The sequence below is a fragment of the Poeciliopsis prolifica genome, unplaced genomic scaffold (assembly GCF_027474105.1).
Source record: "Poeciliopsis prolifica strain line A6 unplaced genomic scaffold, Auburn_PproV2 SCAFFOLD002, whole genome shotgun sequence".
NCBI lineage: Eukaryota > Metazoa > Chordata > Actinopteri > Cyprinodontiformes > Poeciliidae > Poeciliopsis > Poeciliopsis prolifica.
In genome coordinates, this window is record NW_026562377.1 from 23,614,789 (window position 1) to 23,639,772 (window position 24,984).

Here is a 24,984-nt window from a genome sequence, read left to right on the forward strand (position 1 = left end):
CAATCTTTCAGCTTAGAGCTTTCCTCTTAGAACCAATCTACTGTCCAGATTGCTTCCAAGAACAGATTTCAACACCTGTGTTTTCAGTGCTTCTTCGATAAAAAGATAAAAATGTTACGGGTGAGAGGACAACCCAGAACAGAAGAGATGCAGTGAACTTCCAGCATTGTTGTGTTGGTACATAAACAACACAACATTGTCGGTGCATTTGACTGCCACCAGACTGCTGACTTCACTTTCATTTTCTCTGTTTGTTGATAAACACCGCAGCTCTACATGGTGAGGACGATGCTGGAGTCTCTCATTGCAGACAAAAGCGGCTCGAAGAAGACCCTGCGCAGCAGCCTCGAGGGCCCCACCATCCTGGACATTGAAAAATTTCACAAGGAGTCCTTCTTTTACACACATCTGCTGAACTTCAGTGGTGAGGAGTTTGATTCTGTAATGGCAATCATTTGGATAAAAAAAAAAAAGAGCCCAGATTTAAAACCCTTCTCCATGTCTCCATACAGAGACTCTGCAGCAGTGCTGCGACCTGTCCCAGCTCTGGTTCAGGGAGTTCTTCCTGGAGCTCACCATGGGCCGCCGCATCCAGTTCCCCATTGAGATGTCCATGCCGTGGATCCTCACCGACCACATCCTGGACACTAAGGAGGCTTCCATGATGGAGTAAGTCTTTCTGTGATAAAACACGTTCTGGAAGCTATTCATCCTTTTTTCTTCTTCTTCTTCAAACCCAGACAGTCGGCATTTATCGTGATAAATTTATTTTCATAACAATTTTGATTAAATTGCCCAAATAATGCCCAAAACTGTTCATGTTGTTTGGATTATGAGTGTCACTGTTTTCTTCACTGTTTGTTCAATGAGAGTAAAAATAAATTTGAAAATATGATTAGTGACAAAATCACACTTGTTTATGTGACTGGTTTAAAATTAGTTACATTTTTTCGTGAGTATTATTTGTGTTTGAGGGACTGTGATTTCTGTGACTCTCTTTTTAAAAAGTAGTAATAAATATTTTTTATCATCTCTTTTATCGTTATCACAATAATGCCACAACATATTGTGAACATCGCCCACCCTATCTGACAAACTGGCACTTGTTTTTATTGTTTTTATCTACATGATACAATGACCCACCAGTAAAATAGATGCTGTTTTACTTTGAGTGTTTACTAGACACAGTGCTTTTGCCTTTTTCATATCCCTTGAACTGTTTTACATGTGATGTTTCAATTACAAACTTTATTTTATTAAATACTTAAAAAAGAGAGAAGTATGGTTTGTATTCATCCTCCATGTTGGAGGATCATCTATTTTTCAAGCTATACCATTGATTCGCTGTTAGATTTAAGTCTGGACTTGAACTAGACCATTTTAACACATTAATATGCTGTCATCTGCACCAATCTTTTGCGCCCCTGACTTTATTTTGAGGGTTGTTGTCCTACTGGAAGATAAACCCCTGTCCTATTTGAAAGTCCTGTACAGCCTCTGAGGTTTTCGTCTAGCAGTGTCCACAGCATAATGCTGCCAACACCATGTTTCATAGTGGGATTGTGCGTTTACCGTAGGGTTTCTGTTTGTAGCCCAGAAAATTAAATTCTGTCTCCAATACCTTCTTCCAGATGTTTGATGTGTCACAGAGGAAAAAACTATTCACTGATAAGGCGACATAAAACTACAACAAGTGGCTGAACTAGATTTTACTTGGGCTTAACCTAGTGAAACGTTTGGAGAGCAATAGAAGACTCTGAAATCCATTTATCATGTTTAGGCCACGTTTAAGCACTTTGTGTTGATCTGATATAATCTCATTGTACAACATTGACGTTTTTGGTTGCAACGTGGCTAAAAGTGGAAAAGCTCAGGGGTGTGAATACTTTCTCTGTGCACCACATGCTCACCTTTCTGACCAGATTCTCCATAGTTGTTCTGCAAAGCTGGATGTTGTTTCTTCATGTTGTCATGTTGGCCACTGGATTACCGTGGTACGCTACAGATTTACATAAGCCATTAAGCACATTCTCTGGCACCAGCCAGAACTCTGTAATTCTTCCGACCGATGCTAGAATAAATCGTTATTCATTTGCTTGTGTCAAGATGATGTCATCTTTTTTTTTTTTTTTTTAAGCATCCACCTTGCAGGAACAGTTTGGCAGAATGTGTTCATAGTTTGTCAGTCGATGGCAGGATTAGGACTTAATGATGTGCAAATGTCACTGTATTACATCCTGGAACTTTTTCAGGCACATTTGAAGCAAACTTTTAAGAGTAACATAAAGTCTCCCTCAAATGTGTGCAGGTACGTGTTGTATCCCCTGGACTTGTACAACGACAGTGCACACTACGCTCTGACCAAATTCAAGAAGCAATTCCTCTATGATGAAATAGAGGCGGAGGTAATGCACTGCAAATGTGTCCTGGATGATGTGATGGTCCTTTAGAAAAGCTTAATCTTTTATATTCGGTGCGGCTGAGCTTCATGACGAAATATGCTCCCCCCGTTAATACTGTATATTGTTTGCAGTCATGTTGTTGTGCACCATAAATCCATGATTCATCTCCCTTCAATAATCTCTGTTGCATATCTGATATATATAGAGCCATTGCATAACAGTTTATAAATGTTGAGGGTTTTTCCTTTTTCTTTTCTTGAATCAAATTGAAAAGTCACAAAAGTCAAATTGCTGCGTGAGCAGTTTAACATTACTGCCTTCTGTTGTTTAATTTTCTGTGTTTACGAGGCACTCTAACTCTTAAGTTTGCTTTTTCAGGTCAACTTGTGTTTTGATCAGTTTGTCTACAAGCTGGCTGATCAGATATTCGCCTATTACAAGATACTAGCTGGAAGGTGAGTGCTTCTGTTTCCGCTATTTCTCTTTTCCAAATAAAAAGAAGGATGTGTCTAAATATCTGCATGTTATGTGAGGTTGTAGTGGATTTTGTCATGCAGTGATTCATAATTTCAGGAAAAAACTGATTTTAGAGTGGGAGGTAATTGGCCACTTTGGCTGAACTGTAGAGTTCAGGTTTCCATATATCATTGTCAATAATTTGGACCTGCAGTGATTATTTTGAGTTATTATTCTCCGGAGTGAATGGATTACACAACAAAAAGTAACTAGAATTGATTGTGAAAATAGGAATTTGATGCAAGTTTCAGGAACAAATATGCTTTTTGTTGCCATCAGCAAGTCTCTGGTGTAAATATGGCTTAAAATTTTACTACTTTTTTTTATGTATTTCTTTTTACTTATTTATTTTCAGTACATTTGCAGTGCATATTAATAATAACAATTTCTGTAAATATGCCCACACAGTTGGTGAAAGTCATCCTGAAGGAGTACAAGTAAAGCTACATAATTATACTAATAAATTAATATATCAGAATAAAAGTTTTTTTTTAGATTGGTCCATTAATCAAAAAAATGCACAAATGGAAAAAAAAAAAAATTTAATGTGCGTTTGTAACGTCCAACTTTGTCCACGTTTCCACAACTTCTCTGTTGATTTGAGTTTGAATGAGAATTTTATTCACTTTGTGTATCATCTGCAGCTCGAAACAAACAAAAAAACACCACATCGTTTTATTTCGTTGTTTATTAGAGGGTTTTTAAGTCTTTTCACTCTCTTTTTGAATCCTTCAGTCTTCTCCTCGATAAACGCCTGAGAGCCGACTGCAAGAACCAGGGTGCCAACATTCCCTGGCCCACTTCCAACCGATACGAGACCCTGCTGAAGCAGCGCCATGTCCAGGTGTGTCCCTTATCTGCTACTCCCTCCCCTCGCCTGTTCTTCTGCAGCCCTCCGCCTTTACTAACAGAACCTCTGTCTCAGCTCCTGGGCCGCTCCATCGACCTGAACCGACTCATCACCCAGCGCGTCTCGGCGGCGCTCCACAAATCTCTGGAGCTCGCGATCAACCGCTTCGAGAGCGAGGACCTCACCTCCATAATGGCACGTCGACGTTTCAGTTTTTTGTTTTTATTAGAAAAGCCGCCTTTTCTGCATTCGCCAACTGTTTTCACTTCCTGTTTCCAGGAGCTCGAAGGTCTTCTGGAGGTCAATCGCATGACACACAAGCTGCTCAGTCAGTTCTTGACCCTGGACAGCTTCGATGCCATGTTCCGCGAGGCCAACCACAACGTGTCGGCTCCGTACGGCAGGATAACGCTGCACGTCTTCTGGGAGCTCAACTACGACTTTCTGCCCAACTATTGCTACAACGGTTCCACCAACAGGTGGGTCGGCTTCAGTAGAGAGGCCGCCATGTTTAGTTCAGCTGGGGTTAAATTCTCAGGGATGTATGCAAATTATTTTTTATGTACTTAGAAATGATGGCCAACAATACATAAAAACTGTAAAAACAGAAAATGAAGCCTCTGTGTTTCAGTTTTACTCAGTGAGAATGAATTTACACAAAACGAAATGAGAACCAGATGCATTTAAGAGTCCGTTTCAGCAGTAAATTCCCTATTTTGTGATTATTTTCAGTTAAAAACAACAGAAGGATCAGGGAAAAGTCAGAAGGATCAGCTTGGTTTTAAACAAATAAATGCAAATGGCCAGCTCAGCAGAAGCAGAGCACGATGCCAGCTGAGCTGAGTTTGCAGCTGCCACAATTGTTCTCCTCATATTTCTCAGACTGACTCAAATAAATAAACGGCACCTGTTTGTATCTTTTTTTTTTATATCGTCCTAAATTTTGATTTTCATTTCGTCCTATTGAGTTTCATTTTTTTGGGGGCTTTATTTTAGTTGCACTTAAAGATTTGTGGTCCGTCAACAAAAACAAAACAAACCAGACTGCAGTTTTAAAGGCTGAATAAGAGCTGTTGATTTACAAGAAGAAAAAAAACGTTCATCAACATTAATGTAGTTGGTACATAAACAACACAACAATGCTCATACAATGCTCATTTACTTTGCAAGAAATATTTAAATAATATTACAGAACAAAACAAGCTATTATTGATGACTGAGACTGTTGCTGTTGAATCAGCAGTCGGATAAATGCGTTTTAAATTTTGCTTCATGACCCAGTTTTTTATGTCTTCACTTTAACAGTTAAATTTGTAACTCTTACTGCAACTCTGGCATGTTCACTGATTAGAAAAGAATCATATTTTTTTATTTCCCTCCACTGGAAATGTGAGCTGAGTTGAGTCAGCTCACATTTCCAGACTCATCAGTCTTGTGTGTTTTCCAGCCACATGGCGCCACTTTATAGCATAATCAAGTTAATATGTTACCTTCAGTTGTTATGAAAATGCTGCATTTAAGTCTTTGAAATTGGTCCTCTGTCTCTTTAAGAAACTACCCTCTGGAAGTCATCAGAACATCATTACTCTATTGATCCTTCAACGTTTCACTGAGTAGTAGCTCCTATAATGAGCTCAGTAGATGCACAGTTCCATCAGGTGTTTGCTAATTGCTGCTGGCTAGTCTGAAGGAGCTGATATGTTTTTGATGAAAGAATAACACTAAAACATGATTTAAAGCTCAAAAAAGTACATTTTCCATAACTCTTTAATAATCATCTGGTTGTCCCAGGTATTTATTGGCTTGGTTTACATTTATTGAAATTGGTTCTCTTCATTGTGCTTCGCTAGGTGTTGCATTAATGGACACGGTATTTTCTCTACAGTTACATAAAATCTGGCTCATGAAAGCTCTGAAAGTTTCAACAACAGCTTGTTTGTAAAGAGATGGGTTTGTGGCTGATAGGTTGTAAAGTTGCTCCTGATGACAGTGTGTGTTCATTGTTTACTTTTGTCTGTGTAATGTACCCAGCTGTTGATGTAGCGCTGCGACGCGAGTTTGAATAATCTCCTTCTGTGCGTCCAGGTTTGTGCGCACCATCCTGCCCTTCTCTCAAGAGTTCCAGAGGGATAAGCCCCCCAACGCTCAGCCCCATTATCTGTATGGGTCAAAGGTCTGTGCATTCCTCTGTTACCACTGCTCCCAGAGAACGACTTGCTTTATTTCTTTGGATTCCATAAGCAACAGATTATTTTTATTTATTTATTTATTTTTTGTAGTGACCTGACCAGCTGTGCATAAGCACATGTTAAAGCTAAATGTTTACTGCATGATAGTCAAATCTAGGGCTGGGCCAGATGGCTTAAAAACACAACCTCAGAAATTTTTCATACCACATCTGATTTCTGATTTTAATCTTTTTTTCTCTCTCTTTTTGCTTTCTTTTCTAAAAAATAAATTACAAATGATGGAAAATATTGTCAGTAAGGGGCTTTAACTTCAGTCATTCTTTCTGTGAGTTGTACAACACAGTATTAGGGTCAGGCTGCAAGAATTTCTGTTTAATTACAAGAATATAGTTATAATATTAGCAGAATAAAGACACAATTTTACCAGAAAAATGTCGCAAAATTATAAGAAAATATATTTTTTTATTTATGCAAAAAAATAAATAAATAATATTATGACTTTATTCTGGTATTATTCTGACTTTATTCTCGTATAACTACGACTGTATTCTTGTAACATTTACTTTATTTTCGGAAAAATAAAAAAAATCTTTGCCTGACTCTTACAATTCCCCGTATAGTTGACCTGACTTCAAAATCCAGATAATAAAACATGTTAGTCCAACAAGATGACATCACTGAACTGTGAAGATCTAAGAAGTGCATTCATTGAAAAAAAAACAAAAATCCAGACTTTCCAAATATTACATTTGCAAAAACTAAATATTTTATTGATCAGTTAAATTCATTTATTGTCTGGGCCTAATGAAATCCCTACAGAAAATAAAGAAAAGGAAACTTTATTCAAGGAAACATTGTGCTGAGCTTCATGTCTCTTAGGTCTTGTGCAAAATGTTTAGACAAAAATCCCTCTCTGCAAAAAAATAAAATAAAATAGAAGTCTAGAAGGTTAAAGCTGAAAGAACCCTTTGAGTTTAATATTTCTAGTAGAATGACCATCTTCTCTGTATCATCTTGTATGTTTAGGTTAACTCACTTAAAATGGTTCAAACAGTCTTGTTGTGAATGGTTGCTATGACAATATCCCTGTAAGCTCAAACAGGATTTTCATTGAGCGGGGTAAAACGTTCGGCGATAATTCGGCCGGGGTCGGTGGGGGGCGCGGAACAATACCGTGGTGACCTCAATCCGCTCGATTAATGCCGGCTCTCTGTCAGCCGGCTCAGCCCTCATGCTCCGGGGTAATTACATGGCCGCCTGGCTGCGCCAGCATCAGCGACGTCTGCATGGCGGTGGCCCGCTTGATGCTCTCCTCGCTGCTGCTGCTCCTGGCCTGGAACAGGTGTCCCGAACTGGACATGTCCTGGCGGGTGGAGGTCGTCACCACGGGGCGGCTCTCGGCGGCGCGGCCCGGCAGGGAGCACATGTTGTGGAGGCAGCCCCACAGCAGGACGCCGGCGATGACCAGCAGCAGCAGGCAGCAGGTCAGCCACACGCCCACCGCCACCTCCCAGCCCGCCCGGTCGTGGCCCTCGCTGCTCTCGCTCGGTGTGCTGAACACCTGGCACTGCTCCCGAACGGGGTCGGCGGCCTGGCACGTCACGCACAGGAAGTAGGCGGTTTGGGGCAGCAGGTTGCCCAGGTAGGTGGCGGTCTGGCTGACGGGGATGCGCTCCTCGTGCTTGAAGCTCTTGCGCTTGTAGCCCATGATGAGGCTGTTCCAGTTGGGATCGTACATGACGCTGTAGAAGGTGTCCAGGCAGGCGGGGGAGGCGGGCCACGTCACCCTGGCCGAGGTGGACGAGATGTTGTAGACCGTGACCACCATGACGACAGAAGAAGAGCTTCCTGTTTGGTTTGGCTTTATTTTCCAGCCGCAGGCTCACAACATTAAGTCAGACTGTAAAAGAGGCGACGGAAGTACAGAGTAAGAAATGCTAAACACATTAAACACAACTAAAAAATAAAAAAAAACTCCTAAAGAAACTGTGATGGTGATTGATCCCATTCCCACTGAATGCAACTTATACAGCTTGTATGTATGTGATCCAAAACTGCACCTTAAAGTGGAGGCATGAAACCACATCTGCCTCCCATTAAACCTCACTTGGTTTTTGGTGTAGTTTTTAGATTAAAAAACCACCACAGTAACTCAATCCCACCAGAAGTAAATGGCACAAATCTCTCATCCAACCCACTCGTTTAAATGTTTATTTCAACCAATAGACTTTCGTCTGTTGTTAAAACAGGCTTCAGCTATTGGACCTTATGAAGAATTTATTCTTTCTATATTTAAATAATAGTTTTAAAGTAAAATAAAATAAGAGTGCAAAAAACCTATAGGAGTAACTGAGTACTGTATGATGGATTATCTGGGAGGCAGATGAAGATGTGTGCAGATGTTCACTAAATTACATAATACAGGATTGTTAGTGCAGAGGCTTATCTTTACTCTGTCACCTGTTATGTGAAAGGAAAGGTGATGATCTGTCAGCCGAAACCATCGTTAGGAAAAAAAAAAAAAAGTGCTTTGGGTTTTAGTAGATTAAAGCAATTAAAATTTTAAATGTTCTGCACTTACATTTTTTAATGCAACAACTGGAGTAAATAAATGATCACACTGTTTTTACTTCTTCATTAAGTTTAGGCTTCAAATTTACATTGTCCTCCATTTTTCCTCTTTTATTAACCTCTAACCCTGGATAGGTGTTTTTAGTCATTTAGTAATTAGAAGTTGTAAGTTTAAAGGCAGACATGTTGAACATTCGACTTGGTAAATCAAAAACATGCATTCACGTGCAAGTTTACTTTCTCGATCAGATTAACATTTATCGACTTTCTGTTGCGTGTGCTGGCACAATATATGATCTCCGCAGCGCTGAAGTTATTTTGAGACAATTCACAGCATGACGTGGATAAAATTCAAGCCTACCATGAAAACACTCCGCTGTGTGACGGTCCTCCCAGTGTGCTGAGCGTCGCTGCTGGTGTTCAAACGTCTCTCCCATTGTAACCAGATGGAGATGCTCGATGCAGAGTCCCGCTCCGAGGGAGTGAAGCACCGATCAACGCGTCTTTATCTCAGATTCTGCAACACTAGAGGGAGTGTTAGCGGATTAGAGCAAACGCAGGAGAGGGAGCTAAAATCTCCTGTTTGGGATAAAAAAAAGTGCATTTTCTCCCATCTGTGGGTCAGTCGTAGGTCATACTCTCTACAGGGACTGTAGCTCCTCTATCAACATGCAGATCAGATGCGATGCAGATCTTTAATTTCCCGTTGACCAGGAATATGATGCGTGTCGTACCTGGAATTTTAAGTGGCGAGACGAAATGTGCTGCAGCCACTTCATCCATCTGTCCCGCTGCTTCTTCCCACAGCACAACAACCAGCGCCGACCACGCTGTCATGGAGCCTGGTGTTCACATTTGTAGTTTTTGAAAAGCTGATTTAAATGTTTGAGGAAGTGGATTAAATTAAAATCTTGTTTCTTCGCCTTGTTGTGATCTGTCGACCTCAAACACACTTTTGTTTTTAGCCTCAGAAGTAAAAACTCATTACAGTTGCAAGTCAGAAACCCTGACATAGTGATGATAATCAGATAATTTAACGAAGAGCGGTTGCTTTTAGCGTCATTTAGTTAAAGACGCTGAACATTTTAGCTTTGTTTTTGGGATTTGCTCCATTTTTTTACATTTTATTTTGTAGGGTTTTTTTTAAATCCTATTTCTTTCATTAGATTACTTATTTGTCTTTCATTTTCTCCTGAGAACTCAAACATTTTTTCATTTTGATTTGTTGCTTCTTTACAGTGTGAATTTTTCATATTGTGACCAAGTAAACTTCATTTGAGCTCATTTCATGGGCAAAACCATCACATAAAAGAAGGTTTTTCCTAATCATCACCTGTCTTTTTGTGTGTGTGGGTGTGCAGACCCTGAACCTGGCGTACAGCAGCACATTCACCACCTATAGGAACTTTCTTGGCCCGCCACACATTAAGGTCATGTGCAGACTGCTGGGCTACCAGGGCATCGCCGTGGTGATGGAGGAGCTGCTTAAGGTCGTCAAAAGTCTAGTGAGTGTGATCTGGAAGACCACGGGTGGAGCTTCTGTCCTTTCTCCATCATCATCATCATCATCATTATTGTCGCCCTCTGTTCCGTCATTCAGCTCCAGGGAACCATCCTGCAGTACGTGAAGACGCTGATGGAGGTCATGCCCAAGATTTGCAGACTTCCACGCCACGAGTACGGCTCCCCTGGTAGGTGGCAGCGCACTGAATGTTAGAGGAGAGCATCATATCTCAGTTCAGCATATAACCCAAATATTATTATTATTATTATTATTATTATTAAGCACAGGTGCCTTGTGTTTTTGTTCCAGGCATCCTGGAGTTCTTCCACCACCAGCTGAAGGACATTGTGGAGTACGCCGAGCTCAAGACGGTGTGCTTCCAGAACCTGAGAGAGGTCGGCAACGCCCTCCTGTTCTGCCTGCTGAGTGAGCAGAGTCTGGTACGGATCGGCCCGCTTCGGGATGCAGCGCCGACTCTGCTCTGCAGCCGGCTGACGTTTTTCATGTCCGTGTGTTACAGTCTCAGGAAGAAGTGTGCGACTTGCTGCATGCTGCGCCTTTCCAAAACATCCTGCCGCGAGTGCATGTCAAAGGTAAGAACATTAACGTCAAGGCACAGTTAGTATTCCTACTGCAAAGCAGCAAAACAACAAAAACAGTTTCAGATGTACATATGTCTACACTAATCTGACCATTCTACATTTCTATCTCTGGATATAAGTTTCCCTGATGTTCACATCGTTTTGAATGGAGTTTCTTTCCTAAACGATTCCCTCCCCTCCTCATTCCAAGCAGTTTCTGTTGTTTTATATGGAAGTAACTAATGTCTTCCTCTCGTCCTTCCAAGAAATGTTTTTATTCCTTCTGTTTATATTTTCAGGATTTATTTTTTCTACTTTTCAAAAATTAAAAAACATTAAATCAGAAAAGATTTGTCACCTGCACATGACACCAAATCAATGACTGACATTGTTCTTAGCATACATAAAAAAACAAAAAACAGTTTGTTCACTAAAATATGTAATCTTTTTCTTTTGGGGGTGCGGGGATTGTCCTTTGAAATCAATACCCTGGAATAAATACATTTAAGATTCTCTGAATCAATATATATATTATTGGTTGTAGGGTTGCTGATAACAGTCCAATTATGCTTTTTTTTTTGTTTGTTTTTGTGCTGCAAATCTTTTATGAATTGGCAAAACCAGACTGTCTATTTCTAGATAACTTGTTCCTTTAAAAAAAACTGTTAACTTAAAAATAGATGCTTGACATAAATAATTTTCTTTATACCACAAGTTCCAAATTTAAAGATTAGATGTCACTTACTACAGATGACTCTCGTAAATCAAATCAAAACATTGTTGATAAAATGTCTCGAAATCTTCCTGCACCAGAAGATACAGTTGGTAGAATCAACCCATTCTTTGTCTTCTCCTTGCCGTTCAGATGGGGAACGCCTGGATGCCAAGATGAAGCGTTTGGAAGCTAAATACACGGCGCTGCACATGGTTCCTTTGATCGAGCGCCTCGGAACACCGCAGGTAGGACCGGGCTAAGCAGAGCAGAGTGGACGTCGTAGCATCGTAGCATTTGTACTTCGTGAAAATCCTGCCAGAGTGACATTATGACCAGAAAACTATCGCTCCCTTTCCTTCAGCAAATAGCCATCGCGCGCGAGGGCGACCTCCTGACCAAAGAGCGGCTGTGCTGCGGCTTGTCCATGTTCGAAGTCATCCTGACGCGCGTGCGCGGCTTCTTGGACGACGCCATCTGGCGTGGCCCGTTGCCCAGCAACGGCGTGATGCACGTGGACGAATGTGTGGAGTTTCACCGCCTGTGGAGCGCCATGCAGTTCGTCTACTGCATCCCTGTGGGAGCCCACGAGTTCACAGTGGAGTGAGTGCAGGATCTCTTCCTGTTCAACCACAAATGAGCCGCGAAAGTCAACGTGTTTATCTGAAACGTGCGTCCGCTCCCTGCTCCCTTCCTGCAGGCAGTGCTTTGGAGACGGCCTCCACTGGGCGGGCTGCATGATCATCGCCCTGCTGGGACAGCAGAGACGATTCGACATCCTGGACTTCAGCTATCACCTGCTCAAGGTGCAGAAACACGACGGCAAGGATGAGATCATCAAGAATGTGGTGAGTTGGAGAGGCTCAGTAACACAACCCGCAGTGCACAAAGAGATTTTATTACCGATTTCCCATCATTTACTCTGTGACTCTGACTAATGACTTAATAAATTAAGATACTTCACATTTCTGTTGCCATCGCTGGCAAAAATGAGTAACTATGAGGGAAATCAGAACTATTTATTACTGTCCTCTTCAAATAAAGGATGCCGCATCTAACGTCACTGATTCATTGTGACAAATGAGCATGTAGGGAGGCATCATGGGAAATCACTTATTTGGATTAATGTTAATGTGAGGCATATCTGTGTGTTTTCTCCAGCCTCTAAAGAAGATGGTGGACAGAATCCGCAAATTCCAGGTCCTGAACGACGAGATCTTTGCCATCCTGAATAAATACATGAAGTCTGGAGACGGAGAGAACATGCCGGTGGAACACGTCCGCTGCTTCCAGCCACCGATCCACCAGTCGCTCGCCAGCAGCTGAGGCGCCGCTGCTCCTCCGCTCGCACTTTGGGACCGCTTCTGGGTTCCAAACACTGTCAGCATCCTCCTGTTTTCCTTTGGCCTTCAGTAGCTAAGGACCATTAAATGCGATATAAGGGGCCACTTTTTGAACGTTTGAACTTTTTTTTTTTGTATTCACTTGTGCCTTATGAGAAAAGAATAGATACAGCCCTTTCTTTGAAAGAGCTATTTTGTACTTGGAGGTAGCTGTAGTTCAGGGAGGGGATTTAGTTTTATGTGTATTTAAGGGTTTGCTGTGGTGGAACATTAAAAGGGTGAACCTATTTTTGAGGAAGGAAAAAAAATGGTAATTTTGTACTGTCTACATGCATGCTCAAACATTTAAAAAAATACTGAGAAATAACCCTCATCCTTATTATGTTAAGCAAATTATTTACTATGCCTTGTTTGAAATCTTTTAATCATTTTAATTCAATAAATATGTAACAAATGTTTTTTTGTCAAGAGATTTTTTTTTATGTAAAACGTTCCCCCACCTACCTCCAGATAAGACTCCAAACATAAATTACTTTCAAGTATCACAAAAAAATGTCAATCATAGTGCGGTTCTTGTCAAAATGTCATTGTCAGCAGGTCCTCAAACCAGAATATATTAGCTTTATATTTTTGATTCATAGAAAGAAGGTCAGTATGTGAAAATTCATGTACATATAACAAAGCATTTCTTTAGAAAATATTTACAGAGCTACAGAGGAATGCAAGTCAGTTAAAGCCGGGGCAGGTGACTTTTAGAAATGCTTTGTTTTGCATATTTATTAAAACTATCACAGTCGTGACAATATGGATAATCTGACAGATAATCTGAAAAATAAAATGGAGCTCCTCTGCCTTCTATCACTAACCACCAACATACACAGCTCAGCCAATCAGAGCCAGAGAGGCTCTTAGCGCTGTTAGCGGAGCCTGCCATGAATGCTAAGGCTAGTTAGCGTAGCCACAGATGACAGTGGATAAACGGTTTTCCTGAAGTGGTAAGTTGTTTCTCCACCATTAGCGCATTTCGCAGCGGCGTGTTATGGCAGTATGATTTTTGCATCCTTGCTCTATTATTTTATCTCCTCACACACACAGCTGCACCAGAACCACAACAGGTTAACAACGCTAAAAGCAGAGCTTGCGCTCCATTATTTGCCCCGTTGTCAGACTTAAAAGGGCAATATTATGCATTTTCCAGCCATATAATGTCATTTAGAGCTCAATGAAACAACTTGAGTTGCTATAAAAACACTACATGTGTCAAATACAACTTACAAGAAATTTTATTTCCTAATTTAACGCCTTAAAATTGGGCCTCTGTCTCTTTAAAAACACCTGCTCTGTCTGAAACTCCGCCTTCAGGAAGTCATCACAACATGGCTCTTGTGTTGCTGCTGCTGGGTGGGGCAGTATGGGAGAGCCGCTCTTTGAGGTCAGGGAGGAGCTGCGCCTCATAGGCGGAGCTAGCTCCAACCAGATGTTTCGCACAGCTGAATGGTTGCCACAGGCAATGAAAGGATTTCTCAAACATGCATGAAAGAGTCAAGGCAACACTCCAGGTGTGTTTTTTGATGAGGGAACAACTTTATATCATAATGGGAGTAGTGCGTTCCCTCAGACGGCAGCAGTAGCTCCAAGTATTCACAGATTATCTGTGTCGCACTGTGTGGACATGGTGACAGTTTTAACCAATATGGAAAAACTTTTTCTCATAAGTTCATTACCCTCAGCTATAACCAAATATGACAGTCTGAGTAAATTAAGGCAAATTAAAACAAATACAATCTACTGGTCCATCCATGTCTCCCTTCCTCCTCTCACAGTTGATTGTCTCATTATTTTAGAAGCTATCGGCACCAACGCAACGGTTGAGTCTGAAGACAAAACTAACAAACAAAAAACCATTTAAGCATCTAAAGAGGAAGTCATTGCTCCGTTCCTCCTTGAGACGCTGTCGAAAGGCAAACTCCTGTCCTCCATGTCCTCTGTGGACTCGTCCTGCAGCAGTTCGTAGTTGGTGTGAGCGGCCGAGCCGTTGGCCGCCGGGGCGCCGCGCTCCTCCTTTCTGATGGACACAGCCAGCGTCGCCAAGCTGACGCTGACGTCTTTGAAGGCGTGCAGCAGGAAGATGCCCACGATGATGGTGAGGAAGCCGCTGAGGGTGCCGATCACGTCGCCGGCGCCCATGTGCTCCCACTCTTTGAAGAGGATGGCGGAGCAGGTGAGCACGGACGTGGTGAAGAACACGTAGTAGATGGGCGTCACCAGCGAGGTGTTGAAGATGTCCAGGGCCTTGTTCAGGTAGTTGATCTGTGTGCTCACGCAGCCCACCAGCGCCAGGAGGAGGATCCAGGCCAGCGGGTTCTGAAACACGTTGACGCCGGCGATGCCCTCCTTGATGGCGATGCCCAGGCCTTTGACGCAGGACACGGAGAGCGCCCCGATCACGGAGCAGATGGTGATGTAAACCAGGATGTTGGTCTGACCGTGGCGCGGGGAGACCACAAAGATGAAGATGAGAGCCACAATGATGACAAGAGTGGCGAAGACCAAAAACCCTGAAAAGATTTTCAAAAATACTTTTTAAATAGTATTCAAGACACATGCAAGAATGTATTTTATGTGCTCGAACATGCAAGTTTCTCAAAAGTTATTTTTTATATGTTCATATGTTAATCAGAGGTCTTACATCTTGTTCATCTTGTATATTCTAGTTTGGGTTTTTATTTCCAGGCAGAAATTTGAGTTTCTTTTGCGTTCTTGAGACAGTTGAGGCTACCTGCTAAGTGCTAACATAACGGTGCTAGTTCACTAGTTCTTTTGGGGTCCATCATGGGAAAGTTCAGACTTATGGCCAGTTGTATGGATGACGTTCATTCATACACAGGTCTTAAATTCCTGTTATGATGAACTTAAAAGTCTTAAATTGAAGTTGATGAAACCTACAGAAACCCTGACAGAACCTGCGGTTCCGGTGCCAGTCTTTACAAAGTGGCTCTTGTTAACTTCTGACTGAAAAGTAAGAAAAAACTGTTGGTGTTTTTAAATAAAGATATAGCAACAAATGCAGGATTTTTAATTTTTTATGTTTTGGGACGTTTTTTAAAAAAATGTTTCTTGCGATATTTGCACTGAGTGTCCAGAAAGAATGACACTAACAGTATCAGTAATATGTTTTTAGGCAGGTTTTCCTCATTATATTGGGTTAAAACGTGTGCTTTTTTAATTTAAGAAAAGAAAACAACTTCTTATGTTCTTTATTTTAAATCCTAAAAAATAGAAATAAAACTCCTTGAAAAAGAATTCTTCTAAAGAACATATTTTGTCTAAAATGTTGCATTTGTGGCTCCAAACCAGTTTTTTTTTTTTATATGTCTTGAGAACAAAATGTCTCTTTTGTGCTAGCTCAAAAAAAGGGAAGTACATCTGTGAGGTTGTCGAGCAGAAAGTAGCGGAAAGTTTTAAGGCGGCATTTCATCTGTGTGATGACGGCGTTTCATTTTGCTGAGTCATCCCTACCTGGGTCGACCAGCTTCTTGGCCATGTCCTCCAGGCTGTCGATCTCCTCCTCCTTCGGCGCATGGATGACCATGGTGGTGGAGCCCAGGATGCTCAGCAGGCAGCCCAGCTTCCCGTGCAGGTTTAACCGCTCAGTCAGGAAATACGACGACAGCACGGCACTGCAGCACAAAAAAAGAAGAAAAAAAAAACAAGCTGTGATGGAAAGTTTAAACCTGGGATTTGACATGCTTGGAAACAAACCAACAAGATTCCACACTGTATGTTACTTCAGGTCATTTATTCAAGAATGTAATGAAAAACAAGAGAGGGCTGTTTGTTCCAGTTTCAAGACGGCGTTTTATCAAAAACGATGTTTTGATAAAACACCGTTTTGGTGTGGAGTGCACGTGATGAGGCGTCTGTACCTGACGAGCACACTGAGGGCTCCCAGGGGCGTAACCAGGGTGGCAGGGGCAAAAGCATATGCTGCGAAGTTGGCTGCTTCCCCAGCACCCACTGAAAAAAATCACAAAAGAAACAAAACATTAGCATGCAGTCAGAACATGTCACAATAGAGCCAGACATGGGGAAACAATGTAATCATGTCTGAGGTTTGAAGCACTGCAACAAGCCTGAGTACAAAAACACACTAACTCATGTCACTGAAGCAAATCAGCTGAAAGGTGATTTATATAGTCAAAAACATGACAATAACACAAAGATTATCACTTACTTGATAGTAAACCAGCCCACCACAACCATTCTTTAAGATATGCATGGCCGCCCTGCCCTGAAAAACAGACAAAAAATTATTTTATTGTTTCTCTTTGAGAAAATGTCTTTTCTCCAAAACCACCTATTGAACAGCGGCCATTTTGCTTCACCCTGTTCCCAAAATAGGAGACTTTGATTATATATTAGATTATTACTACAATGGGTTTCAATTTGCTGGCAACTTTTACAATCCAAAGAGACATTTCATTTCATTTAATTTGGTTCTTTAACATTTTTATTCACAATTATTGTTATTATTGAACCTTGGAAGGACTAAAGAGACACTTGTGGCTCTGGAGCTCCATGCTGCGGACGTCTGCATTAGATCAGCCAAATTCTCTTAAAATAAGGTGTAGAAATACTTCTTCAAAATGAAAGCCTTAATATTTCATTGCAACATTGTTGCAAAAGTAGGTTCCATAAAACTAGAGTGAATAAAGTTGTAATTAAGAAGATTATTTTTGGACCCTAAGTTCTTCAGGAACCTGGACAAACCCCCCCATCAGAATCAAGATGAGCCTCACACTAAAAGAGTTGCTCTTTTGTAAGTTTGATTATAAAGAACCTACAAAATTCATATTAGCTCAAAATATTTTCCATTTATGTTACACAAAAGCTTTTAGACACTATGAACCATCAAAATGTCATCTGTCTTCATTAGACTTGCTGTCTAAAGTGCATTATCCAAACAAATCAAAGGAAGACCCTTCAGATCTGAGGAAAAGGTCAAGTGAGCTGTTGATATTAATGATTACCAGGCTCTGAAAAGACTGTGACACATACATGTGAACACACCCTGCTCCAGGGAGCTGGTTTAAACACGCCTGTGAAACACAGGGCAGGGATTAGCGAGTTTCCCGACTGATCCGACTTCTGGTTTGGCTGTCAGCGATGCACATCAGCAGCAGGGAGTGCCTCAAAGGCAGCTGGCAGATTCAATCACATCATATGTTGCGATCTGGGTGTTCAGAGAAAGAGCGGCCGGTACCTGCCCGCATCGACCCCTTCTTAGCCAGCCTCAGGAGACCTTTCTTCTTCAGGATGAAGCTGCCACCGATGAAGATGCTGGAGCTGATGGCCAAAGCCAAGCCGATGTAGAAATCGTACTTCCCCCGGTCCTGAGCCATGGCGATCCTGGATGCGTTGGAGTGATTTTTCACATCTACCACCAAGCAGGAAAGATGCTCACCAAAGGAGCAGCAACCTGGAGGGAGGACAGAAGGAGGTTGAAAGAGCCCAGTAAGAAACAGCAGCAACATAGATTCCTCAGACTTCACGTCCAACCCTTACAGGGAAACCTACCGGCGACACAAGACACATTACACAGCGGGAAACCTGAACCTGACTCGTTGAAGAAATCCATTTAGGGAGCAGCGCGTTTAAGAACATTTAGTCCCTCTGCTGTCTTATCCCACACAAAGACATGAGAGACTGAGCTCATCCAACCGGTTGTCTGAGTGTTGTGCTGCCACGGACACAAAGCATTGTGAAACTCGGTCAGCTGCTATGTAAATTAACTTCTGTCAGGAGTTTGGAATCAGGAAGCAGCAGCATTCCTCTTAATGGAAATGTTAGGTGCACCTTGATAGGAAGATAACCTGTGGAATTATAATTAAGGCTCTATTATCAACCAATAAGCTGCTTCGGCAGCTGCTATGACGCGCCTGACCTATAATTTGACTCAGCTACAAATAAATGGCGAGCTGAGCCCGTTAGCTACCGTTAGCACCGCAGCTAACTAAACCACAGGAGTCATTGTTAGCCACAAGCAGCGCAGTTTGAGAAGTCCCTACCTTAATTACCTGCTCAAAGGCGGCTGTGCTTCTTTTCCACCCGCCTGAAACAAGCGAACAGCGACTGGCCGGCCTGCGTCTCGGCTCTGCTTCGGACGGTCACATACTGTTTCCTCCTCCTTCAACCAGGTACCGATAGCGGCCACTGGAGGACTGCCCCACCGCGAGCTTCTTCTTCTTCTGCTGCTGCGGCCACTGGAGGACTGCCCCACCGCGAGCTTCTTCTTCTGCTGCTGCTGCGGCCACTGGAGGACTGCCCCACAGCGAGCTTCTTCTTCTTCTGCTGCTGCGGCCACTGGAGGACTGCCCCACCGCGAGCTTCTTCTTCTGCTGCTGCTTTGCGGGGCACAGCGGAGGCCGTTGAACCGTGTGCACCCCGCTGGCTGAAACCTGGAACCACAGAGACAGGAAAACACGACACCCACTCCACGGGGCTCTACTCCACATCAAGATGTTAGAATCAGCTCAAGAACAACTCGAGACGGCTTAAACTAACACCAGGTCATAAAAAAGATGATATATTTTAGGTATATAAAGGTTGGTGTTGTGCAAAATCGACTTTTTTTTAGGTTTATGTCATATGATAATGTCATCTCTTCAACAAAAACATACATACTCCCCCAAAATAATCAGTTCAAAACTTTATAATTAAATACAAGTTGTGTGGATGTTACTCTGACAAGGCCTTTTGGATCACAGCAACAATAATTGTGTTTGACTCAAAAGTTATGCTTTCAAACCTACAATGTTGGAATCATGCTGAGTGTCTGTTGTGCTGCTAGGAGAGTCAGTGGACCAAGTGGACAAAATAATAGGTATTATCAGGTATGTGTACAGTATTTTTGCTTGTATGCATAATTATAACAGGAGGGATCCAGAGTCAGCGTTTAAAAAGATGAAAAAGTTTGTTTGTTGTGAGAACGTTCCATCCTGGTCAGAGAAATGTTCAAATGAATCACCAAACGTTTCAACTAAATTGTATGACTTAATATGTAGAAATCCTGTAATAAGAAAATCCCACTGGAGAAAGTGTTTCTATTAATTTATTACATGTAAAATCAATAAAGATTACAAAAAACATATATATATGCAACATTGTAATAAAATTAAATAAAAGCGGAAACCATCAGCTTTAAAAATCCCTTCATTGGACTGAAACGATACAGCTGCTCTTCATGTTTTATGCAACACCAGTGCTCAAGAATCATCAGGTGAAATGACTGAATAATTCAAAAGGCCCAGTTCAAGTACCAAGGGTAGGTAATGCTGTAAGCGTCCTATGGGGAAACCCTGTAGCTGAACCAAAGCAGAGTGATTTGTTTAGACATGACTAATGCAGGCAGTCAACAGGGTTAATAATGGCGAATGTTATTTTAGAAAAACTAGGAGTCGATAACAGAATACCAATTCTGTTATGTAGTATTAAAAACAACATTTATCATCTTTGACAGACCAACTTATGTTAAGTGGAAGGAAAATTACACATGATTTTCAAACCTTTCCTCTGCCTACATCTCCCAGAATGCTGTGCGGTTCTGGATCAGAATTCAGTGACATTATTGAAAATTCCAACAGACGTATTACGTATTGATATCGATTACATTCTATATATTGCTACTGGTCTATTGTCCAGCTCTATTTCACTTGGAAGTATAAACCGACTGACAATTTGCCAAAGTGAAGGAAATTTGATATGATTTCTCAGTGCACCCCTCCAAGAGACCCGTATGGGTTTCATCAAAACCCATCTTAGTAAAACACGGCAGTGGGGCCATCATGCCTCTCTGAGTTAGGGTGGAGTGTGTGTCACATAGAATCATAAAACATCTTTTTCCTCTTTCTCGTGGCGCATTACTCTCCATTAGTCCAGCTGATAAAATGCACAGAGGTTTACGGTTGTGTTTTCTCAAAATATAATAAAGTTCTAGTTATATCACCACTTCTGCAAGGCACTGTATAAAGTCCCTACACTTCCTTATTCCTGTACAGCCATAAGGCCATTTTGTTCCCAGATAAATCCCACCCACTATCCGATAAAAAACTCACAGTGTTTTCCTCCTCACACTTATGTGGTCAAAGATCACGGCTGGCTGTTTCATCTCACAGCTTTGGTCACTTAAAGGGGAGTTAGTGCAGAGCAACAGAGTCTGTGTCCTGCAAAAAAAAAAAAAAAACAGAAGAAAAAACCCCCACCCTAACACAATCAGTCTGTCTTTTTCTGTTTCTTTTTCTCCTTCCAGGTAATCACAGCTTCCTGGGAAATTCGAAGAAGTATCACTCCCACACACACCGTTGTCAGGCCGCAGAGCATGGCGAGGCCGTCTGTGACCGTGAGTCCCGTCCACTCCTTGAACAAGAGAGCAGAGGCGAAAATCACGGTGGACGTGAACGTCACGTAGTATATCGCTTCAAATATGTTGGCGCTGAAGCACTCCAAGGCCTTATTGATGAAGAAGAACTGGATCAGTATGCTGACCGCCAGCGCCCCCAGCAGGCCAAGGAAGAGAGCCACAGTGCCGACATTTGACTGTCCTTTGCCGAACACGTCAGGAGCCACCAGGCCGAGTCCTTTGCTGCTCGGGACGGTGAAGCTTCCCAGAAGCGAACATATGGCAACGTACACCATAATGTTGGACGTCCCGTGAGCTGGAGCGACCCACACAATCAGGGTGACCAGGGTCAGCAACACGAGCAGGATGTAGGTGACAAACACTGCAGGAGGAAAGAGTAGACGATGAGTGAAAGGCACAGTCCGCCATGTCTCACACGCACGTTAAAAAGTGTTAGAAAAAGAGAAATGTACGGCAGCATATTAGGTCCATTATAGATTGAAAAAGAGGACTAAGTTTTAAAATTAAACTGTTATGTTTTTTTTTCTAGAAAACACAAGAAAATTTCTCAAAATTTTCAAACTCTGAAATTCCCCAAGTGATTTTCTAGGCAATTTCTGATATAAATTTCAAAATGAATAATTTTTTTCTTTTCAAATTTTTGACTTTTCAAATTCAAAAATACTTTATTGACCCCAAGGGGTAATTAAATATTCTAAGTCATATTAATTGAAATTCTTAAAAGAGTCATTGTAGATGGTGATGGTTGTCGGCAGGAAAAATCTTCTCCTTTTCCGTTTTCAAGCACAGAAATTTTCCTGTTCTTTATAGAAAAAAAAACGTAGTGTTTTTGGCAGAAATGCATTCCATTTTTCTTTTTCTACCTACAATGGTCCTAATATCCCAGGGTAGAAATCGTCACCTGGATCCGACAGTCCGTCTTCGAGCTCCTGCCTCGACGATGCCGCCGCTTTAGGGGCGTGAATAATGAGCACGACGGAGCCGCAGCAGCAGATGATGCAGCCGAGCTTCCCCAGGACATTCAAACGCTCCTCCAAGATCCAAGAAGCCAGGACTGCTCTGCATCCCAAGAGAACGACATTACTACGAACACAGAGTTCAAGTGGTCTTGCAAAGGCCTTCCTGTCAATTTCAGTTTTTCGCATCAGTAGATGTAACGCCGGACACATCTATTATTTAAGTGTAACGGATAACCTGATTTGCTTTGCTGACAGACAGAACTGGTCAATAAGGCAGAAGAAACATTATTTCTTCTATGACATCATGCAAAATATCAAGTGATATCTGGCGATACTATCGTGACAACAATAATTTTGACGATAACTATTTATTACTTCTTTTTCTTTTAGGAAACTGTATGCAATTATCGCCCCGCAAACACAAATAGTGCTCTTAATAAATATTCCCGTTTGTAATGTGCTATTTTTGAACACCGATCACAGAAATAAGTGTGACACAAACTGCACATGGTGACTGCACTTTCACATTCCCTCTGAGGAGACACATCACCACGGCAGCATCACTCGTGGCTGATGCTTACCCAAACAGTACTCCGAGGGCCCCTAATGGTGTAACAATCACAGCAGGGGCCAGGTTATACGCCAGGAAATTCCCAACTTGACCAATGATCACTGAGGAAGCAGACGGGTGTAAGGTCGCATTCAGCTCAAAACAAAAGCTTGTTAAGGAAAACAAAACACTGCTGATGTCAAACTCACTGCACAGCGTCCCACAGCACCACACCACATCTGTCAGGTACAAACACCCTGCAAGACATGAATGACGTCACACCGCGCTGCCTGAGATTGCGCTCAACTTTATGGTACATTTGTTTAGTAGTGCCACCACTGTCACGTATTTTTCCCAAGTCTGTCTATGTCTGCTTCTCCCCTCCCCCCTACCTTTGTCGCGAGAACGTAGTATTCCCTTTTTCTGAAGCACAAACGTCGAGCCATTAATAAAGCTTGATATCACGGCTATAGCTATCCCCAAATGAGTTCCAGACAGCCCTGAGTGATCGGCCATTGCTGTGTGCTTTGAGAATAGGGTTGCCAGATCTGCCTGACTGTTTCAAGCACAAATGCCATGTTAAAACGCGCCCCACACAAAAAAGCTGCGGTTTTTGGTTGTCTTTTTTTTTTTTTGGACTCGATTAGAGAGAGACTTGTGTTTTTTGTGGTGCTATCATGTCCTTTTAAGCCTTAAAATATATATTTTTGTCGCAGTTATGAACCAATGACTGATGATGTCATGCTTGGCAGATTTCAGGCATTTTAAAATAGACGAATAATATAAGTGCAAAGCACGACATTTATTAAAATTTAAAAGTTTTTTTTTTCTTTTTCTGTCACACAATAATAACTAGTCCACACTTTAACAACCCCCTAAAAAGCCCTTTTTTTCCTCACCCCAACGTGTTCATAAGAAACCCAATTTCTCTATCTGGCAACACCGATTGAGACGTAAAGCCTTTCACTTAGCAACACTGCCACCCAGTGGACAATTTTCCCTCAATCCAGGTCAACTCCGCCTCTTCAAGATCCCGCCTCCTCCTGCAAAAGTGGCGCGTGGTTTATATCAATACCGCTCACCTGCGCGGGCGGGGCGGAAACTGACTGCACAGCACCCCACATCGGGATGAGCGGTGAACCAGACCTATCGCATCTAATCTAGCAGTCGGTATACGTAATTGGTTTCCATGCCTCCTTATCTGGTCCAAGACCCGTCAATCAAGTCCATAATGAACGTCTTTTTAATGCAGTAAAGCAGCTGAGGGGACGAGAAGAGCTTGACAAGTGACCGCAGGTAATTTATGAATATCTCGCCTTGGTTTGCGTTGTCTCGCAATACTGAACCGAACGCGGTGTACTGCTTCCCTTTAGCGTCAGGGCTGCAGGGATTCTTGGATGACGGAAGCTAGTTTAGCACGGGAAAGCTAGCGTTTTGTAGATGTTAGCAGGTTAGCCGGTGAATTGGTTAGCTCCTCCAGTCCCTGACTGGAAGCGGACGCTGGTCAGCGGTGTAGAACGCCCTGCTGCTGCGGTGATGCCGTGTCAGAGGACGGTGTCAGCCGCTGGAGGAGTCTGCTGTCACCCTTGCTAGCGAGCGAAACCCACCGTGCTAGCATTCACAGCTTTCCTGTTTTCACGCAGGCTCGGAAGCTGCATATATTCCCGGCCTTAAATCACGGGGACATTTATGAAGCGGTATGTAACATAAACAGCTTAAAAGTGTCAGTGTTTTGATTAAGTTGAAGGTATTATGGCTCATAAAGTTCATACACACGAGGGCCAATAGCTTTGTGTAGCCATATGTCAGATGTAGCAGCTCCATATAATGTTTGTTTTTCTGCTTATAGCAACATTATTGATCCGTGTCAGGGGTTCATCTGTGCATAATTGCCATTGAATACTGGTGTGGTCCAGTGTTTTCTCAACACATGATAAATCCTCCCAGTTGTTTACATCGGTGTGCTAATATGTCATGGCCTTCGAGTGTTGGCTCAGGACCACTCTTATCCAGACAAGTCTCACGCCTAGTATGGAAAGTGGCTGAGCTTAAAAGAAAAACAGTTTTTTGCTGTCTGTTTGTGTAAATATGGTGGTTGTTGGACTATTCTATTTAAAGCTTCAGAAAGAACCCTGAATATATATTACAGATTTTTAAAAAAATCCCCTCTCCCTGTATTAGTATTTTCTAAAGTTGAAGTCATGAGTGTAAGATCTTGACATCCTTTTTAGAACCTGAAATTTGACAACCGTGAAGCACATTTGGGGTTGCTCAATATTGCAGTTGTCATTGCACTATCAATTTGTGCAATATCAGAAAAATAACAAACTCCTGATGATGCAATGTTTATTCGGTCATTACATTTCAAGCGCTGCCCACTGACAAGAG

General features: G+C 42.1%; 5 protein-coding genes across 10 annotated transcripts in view; 2 read left to right on the forward strand and 3 right to left on the reverse strand.

The window, feature by feature from the left end:
• The window catches only part of cyfip1 (cytoplasmic FMR1 interacting protein 1), a 30,102-nt gene extending 16,978 nt beyond the window's left edge, over positions 1 to 13,124 (forward strand). For both annotated transcript variants that reach the window (XM_055020409.1, XM_055020418.1), the window contains exons 16-31: positions 271 to 424; positions 513 to 669; positions 2,309 to 2,405; positions 2,781 to 2,857; positions 3,654 to 3,762; positions 3,844 to 3,963; positions 4,048 to 4,247; positions 5,854 to 5,941; positions 9,890 to 10,033; positions 10,129 to 10,219; positions 10,342 to 10,472; positions 10,553 to 10,625; positions 11,479 to 11,573; positions 11,690 to 11,928; positions 12,026 to 12,173; positions 12,487 to 13,124. In XM_055020409.1, the coding sequence (XP_054876384.1) occupies positions 271 to 424; positions 513 to 669; positions 2,309 to 2,405; positions 2,781 to 2,857; positions 3,654 to 3,762; positions 3,844 to 3,963; positions 4,048 to 4,247; positions 5,854 to 5,941; positions 9,890 to 10,033; positions 10,129 to 10,219; positions 10,342 to 10,472; positions 10,553 to 10,625; positions 11,479 to 11,573; positions 11,690 to 11,928; positions 12,026 to 12,173; positions 12,487 to 12,651 (2,088 nt within the window). In that variant the 3' untranslated portion in view covers positions 12,652 to 13,124. The remainder of the gene's footprint in view (positions 1 to 270; positions 425 to 512; positions 670 to 2,308; positions 2,406 to 2,780; positions 2,858 to 3,653; positions 3,763 to 3,843; positions 3,964 to 4,047; positions 4,248 to 5,853; positions 5,942 to 9,889; positions 10,034 to 10,128; positions 10,220 to 10,341; positions 10,473 to 10,552; positions 10,626 to 11,478; positions 11,574 to 11,689; positions 11,929 to 12,025; positions 12,174 to 12,486) is intronic.
• On the reverse strand, positions 6,701 to 9,355 carry LOC129351577 (fibronectin type III domain-containing protein 9). Its single transcript, XM_055020499.1, has 2 exons — positions 8,890 to 9,355; positions 6,701 to 7,857 (listed from the first exon to the last, which is right to left on the reverse strand). Exon 2 carries the CDS (start codon positions 7,783 to 7,785, stop codon positions 7,180 to 7,182), a length of 606 nt encoding a protein of 201 aa, XP_054876474.1. The 5' UTR covers positions 7,786 to 7,857; positions 8,890 to 9,355; the 3' UTR covers positions 6,701 to 7,179.
• Positions 13,125 to 13,273: 149 nt separating the features above from the next.
• nipa2 (NIPA magnesium transporter 2) lies at positions 13,274 to 19,034 on the reverse strand. Of its 3 annotated transcripts, none has more exons than XM_055020461.1 (6): positions 18,746 to 19,034; positions 17,932 to 18,147; positions 16,903 to 16,959; positions 16,595 to 16,685; positions 16,188 to 16,348; positions 13,274 to 15,226 (listed from the first exon to the last, which is right to left on the reverse strand). In XM_055020461.1, exons 2-6 carry the CDS (start codon positions 18,068 to 18,070, stop codon positions 14,574 to 14,576), a joined length of 1,101 nt encoding a protein of 366 aa, XP_054876436.1. In that variant the 5' UTR covers positions 18,071 to 18,147; positions 18,746 to 19,034; the 3' UTR covers positions 13,274 to 14,573. The 3 variants fall into 3 exon arrangements, with proteins under 3 accessions (XP_054876436.1, XP_054876444.1, XP_054876427.1); XM_055020469.1 differs by having other exon boundaries at positions 18,737 to 19,034; XM_055020452.1 differs by lacking the exon at positions 18,746 to 19,034 and adding an exon at positions 18,246 to 18,373.
• A 727-nt stretch (positions 19,035 to 19,761) lies between these two features.
• nipa1 (NIPA magnesium transporter 1) lies at positions 19,762 to 23,115 on the reverse strand. Of its 2 annotated transcripts, XM_055020489.1 has the most exons (5): positions 22,989 to 23,115; positions 22,806 to 22,853; positions 22,628 to 22,718; positions 21,989 to 22,146; positions 19,762 to 21,448 (listed from the first exon to the last, which is right to left on the reverse strand). In XM_055020489.1, exons 1-5 carry the CDS (start codon positions 23,110 to 23,112, stop codon positions 20,940 to 20,942), a joined length of 930 nt encoding a protein of 309 aa, XP_054876464.1. In that variant the 5' UTR covers positions 23,113 to 23,115; the 3' UTR covers positions 19,762 to 20,939. The 2 variants fall into 2 exon arrangements, with proteins under 2 accessions (XP_054876464.1, XP_054876455.1); XM_055020480.1 differs by having other exon boundaries at positions 22,628 to 22,853.
• Positions 23,116 to 23,746: 631 nt separating this feature from the next.
• Positions 23,747 to 24,984, forward strand: part of herc2 (HECT and RLD domain containing E3 ubiquitin protein ligase 2) — a 53,114-nt gene continuing 51,876 nt past the window's right edge. For both annotated transcript variants that reach the window (XM_055047656.1, XM_055047665.1), the window contains exon 1: positions 23,747 to 23,892. The gene's annotated coding sequence lies outside the window, so the exon portion shown is untranslated. The remainder of the gene's footprint in view (positions 23,893 to 24,984) is intronic.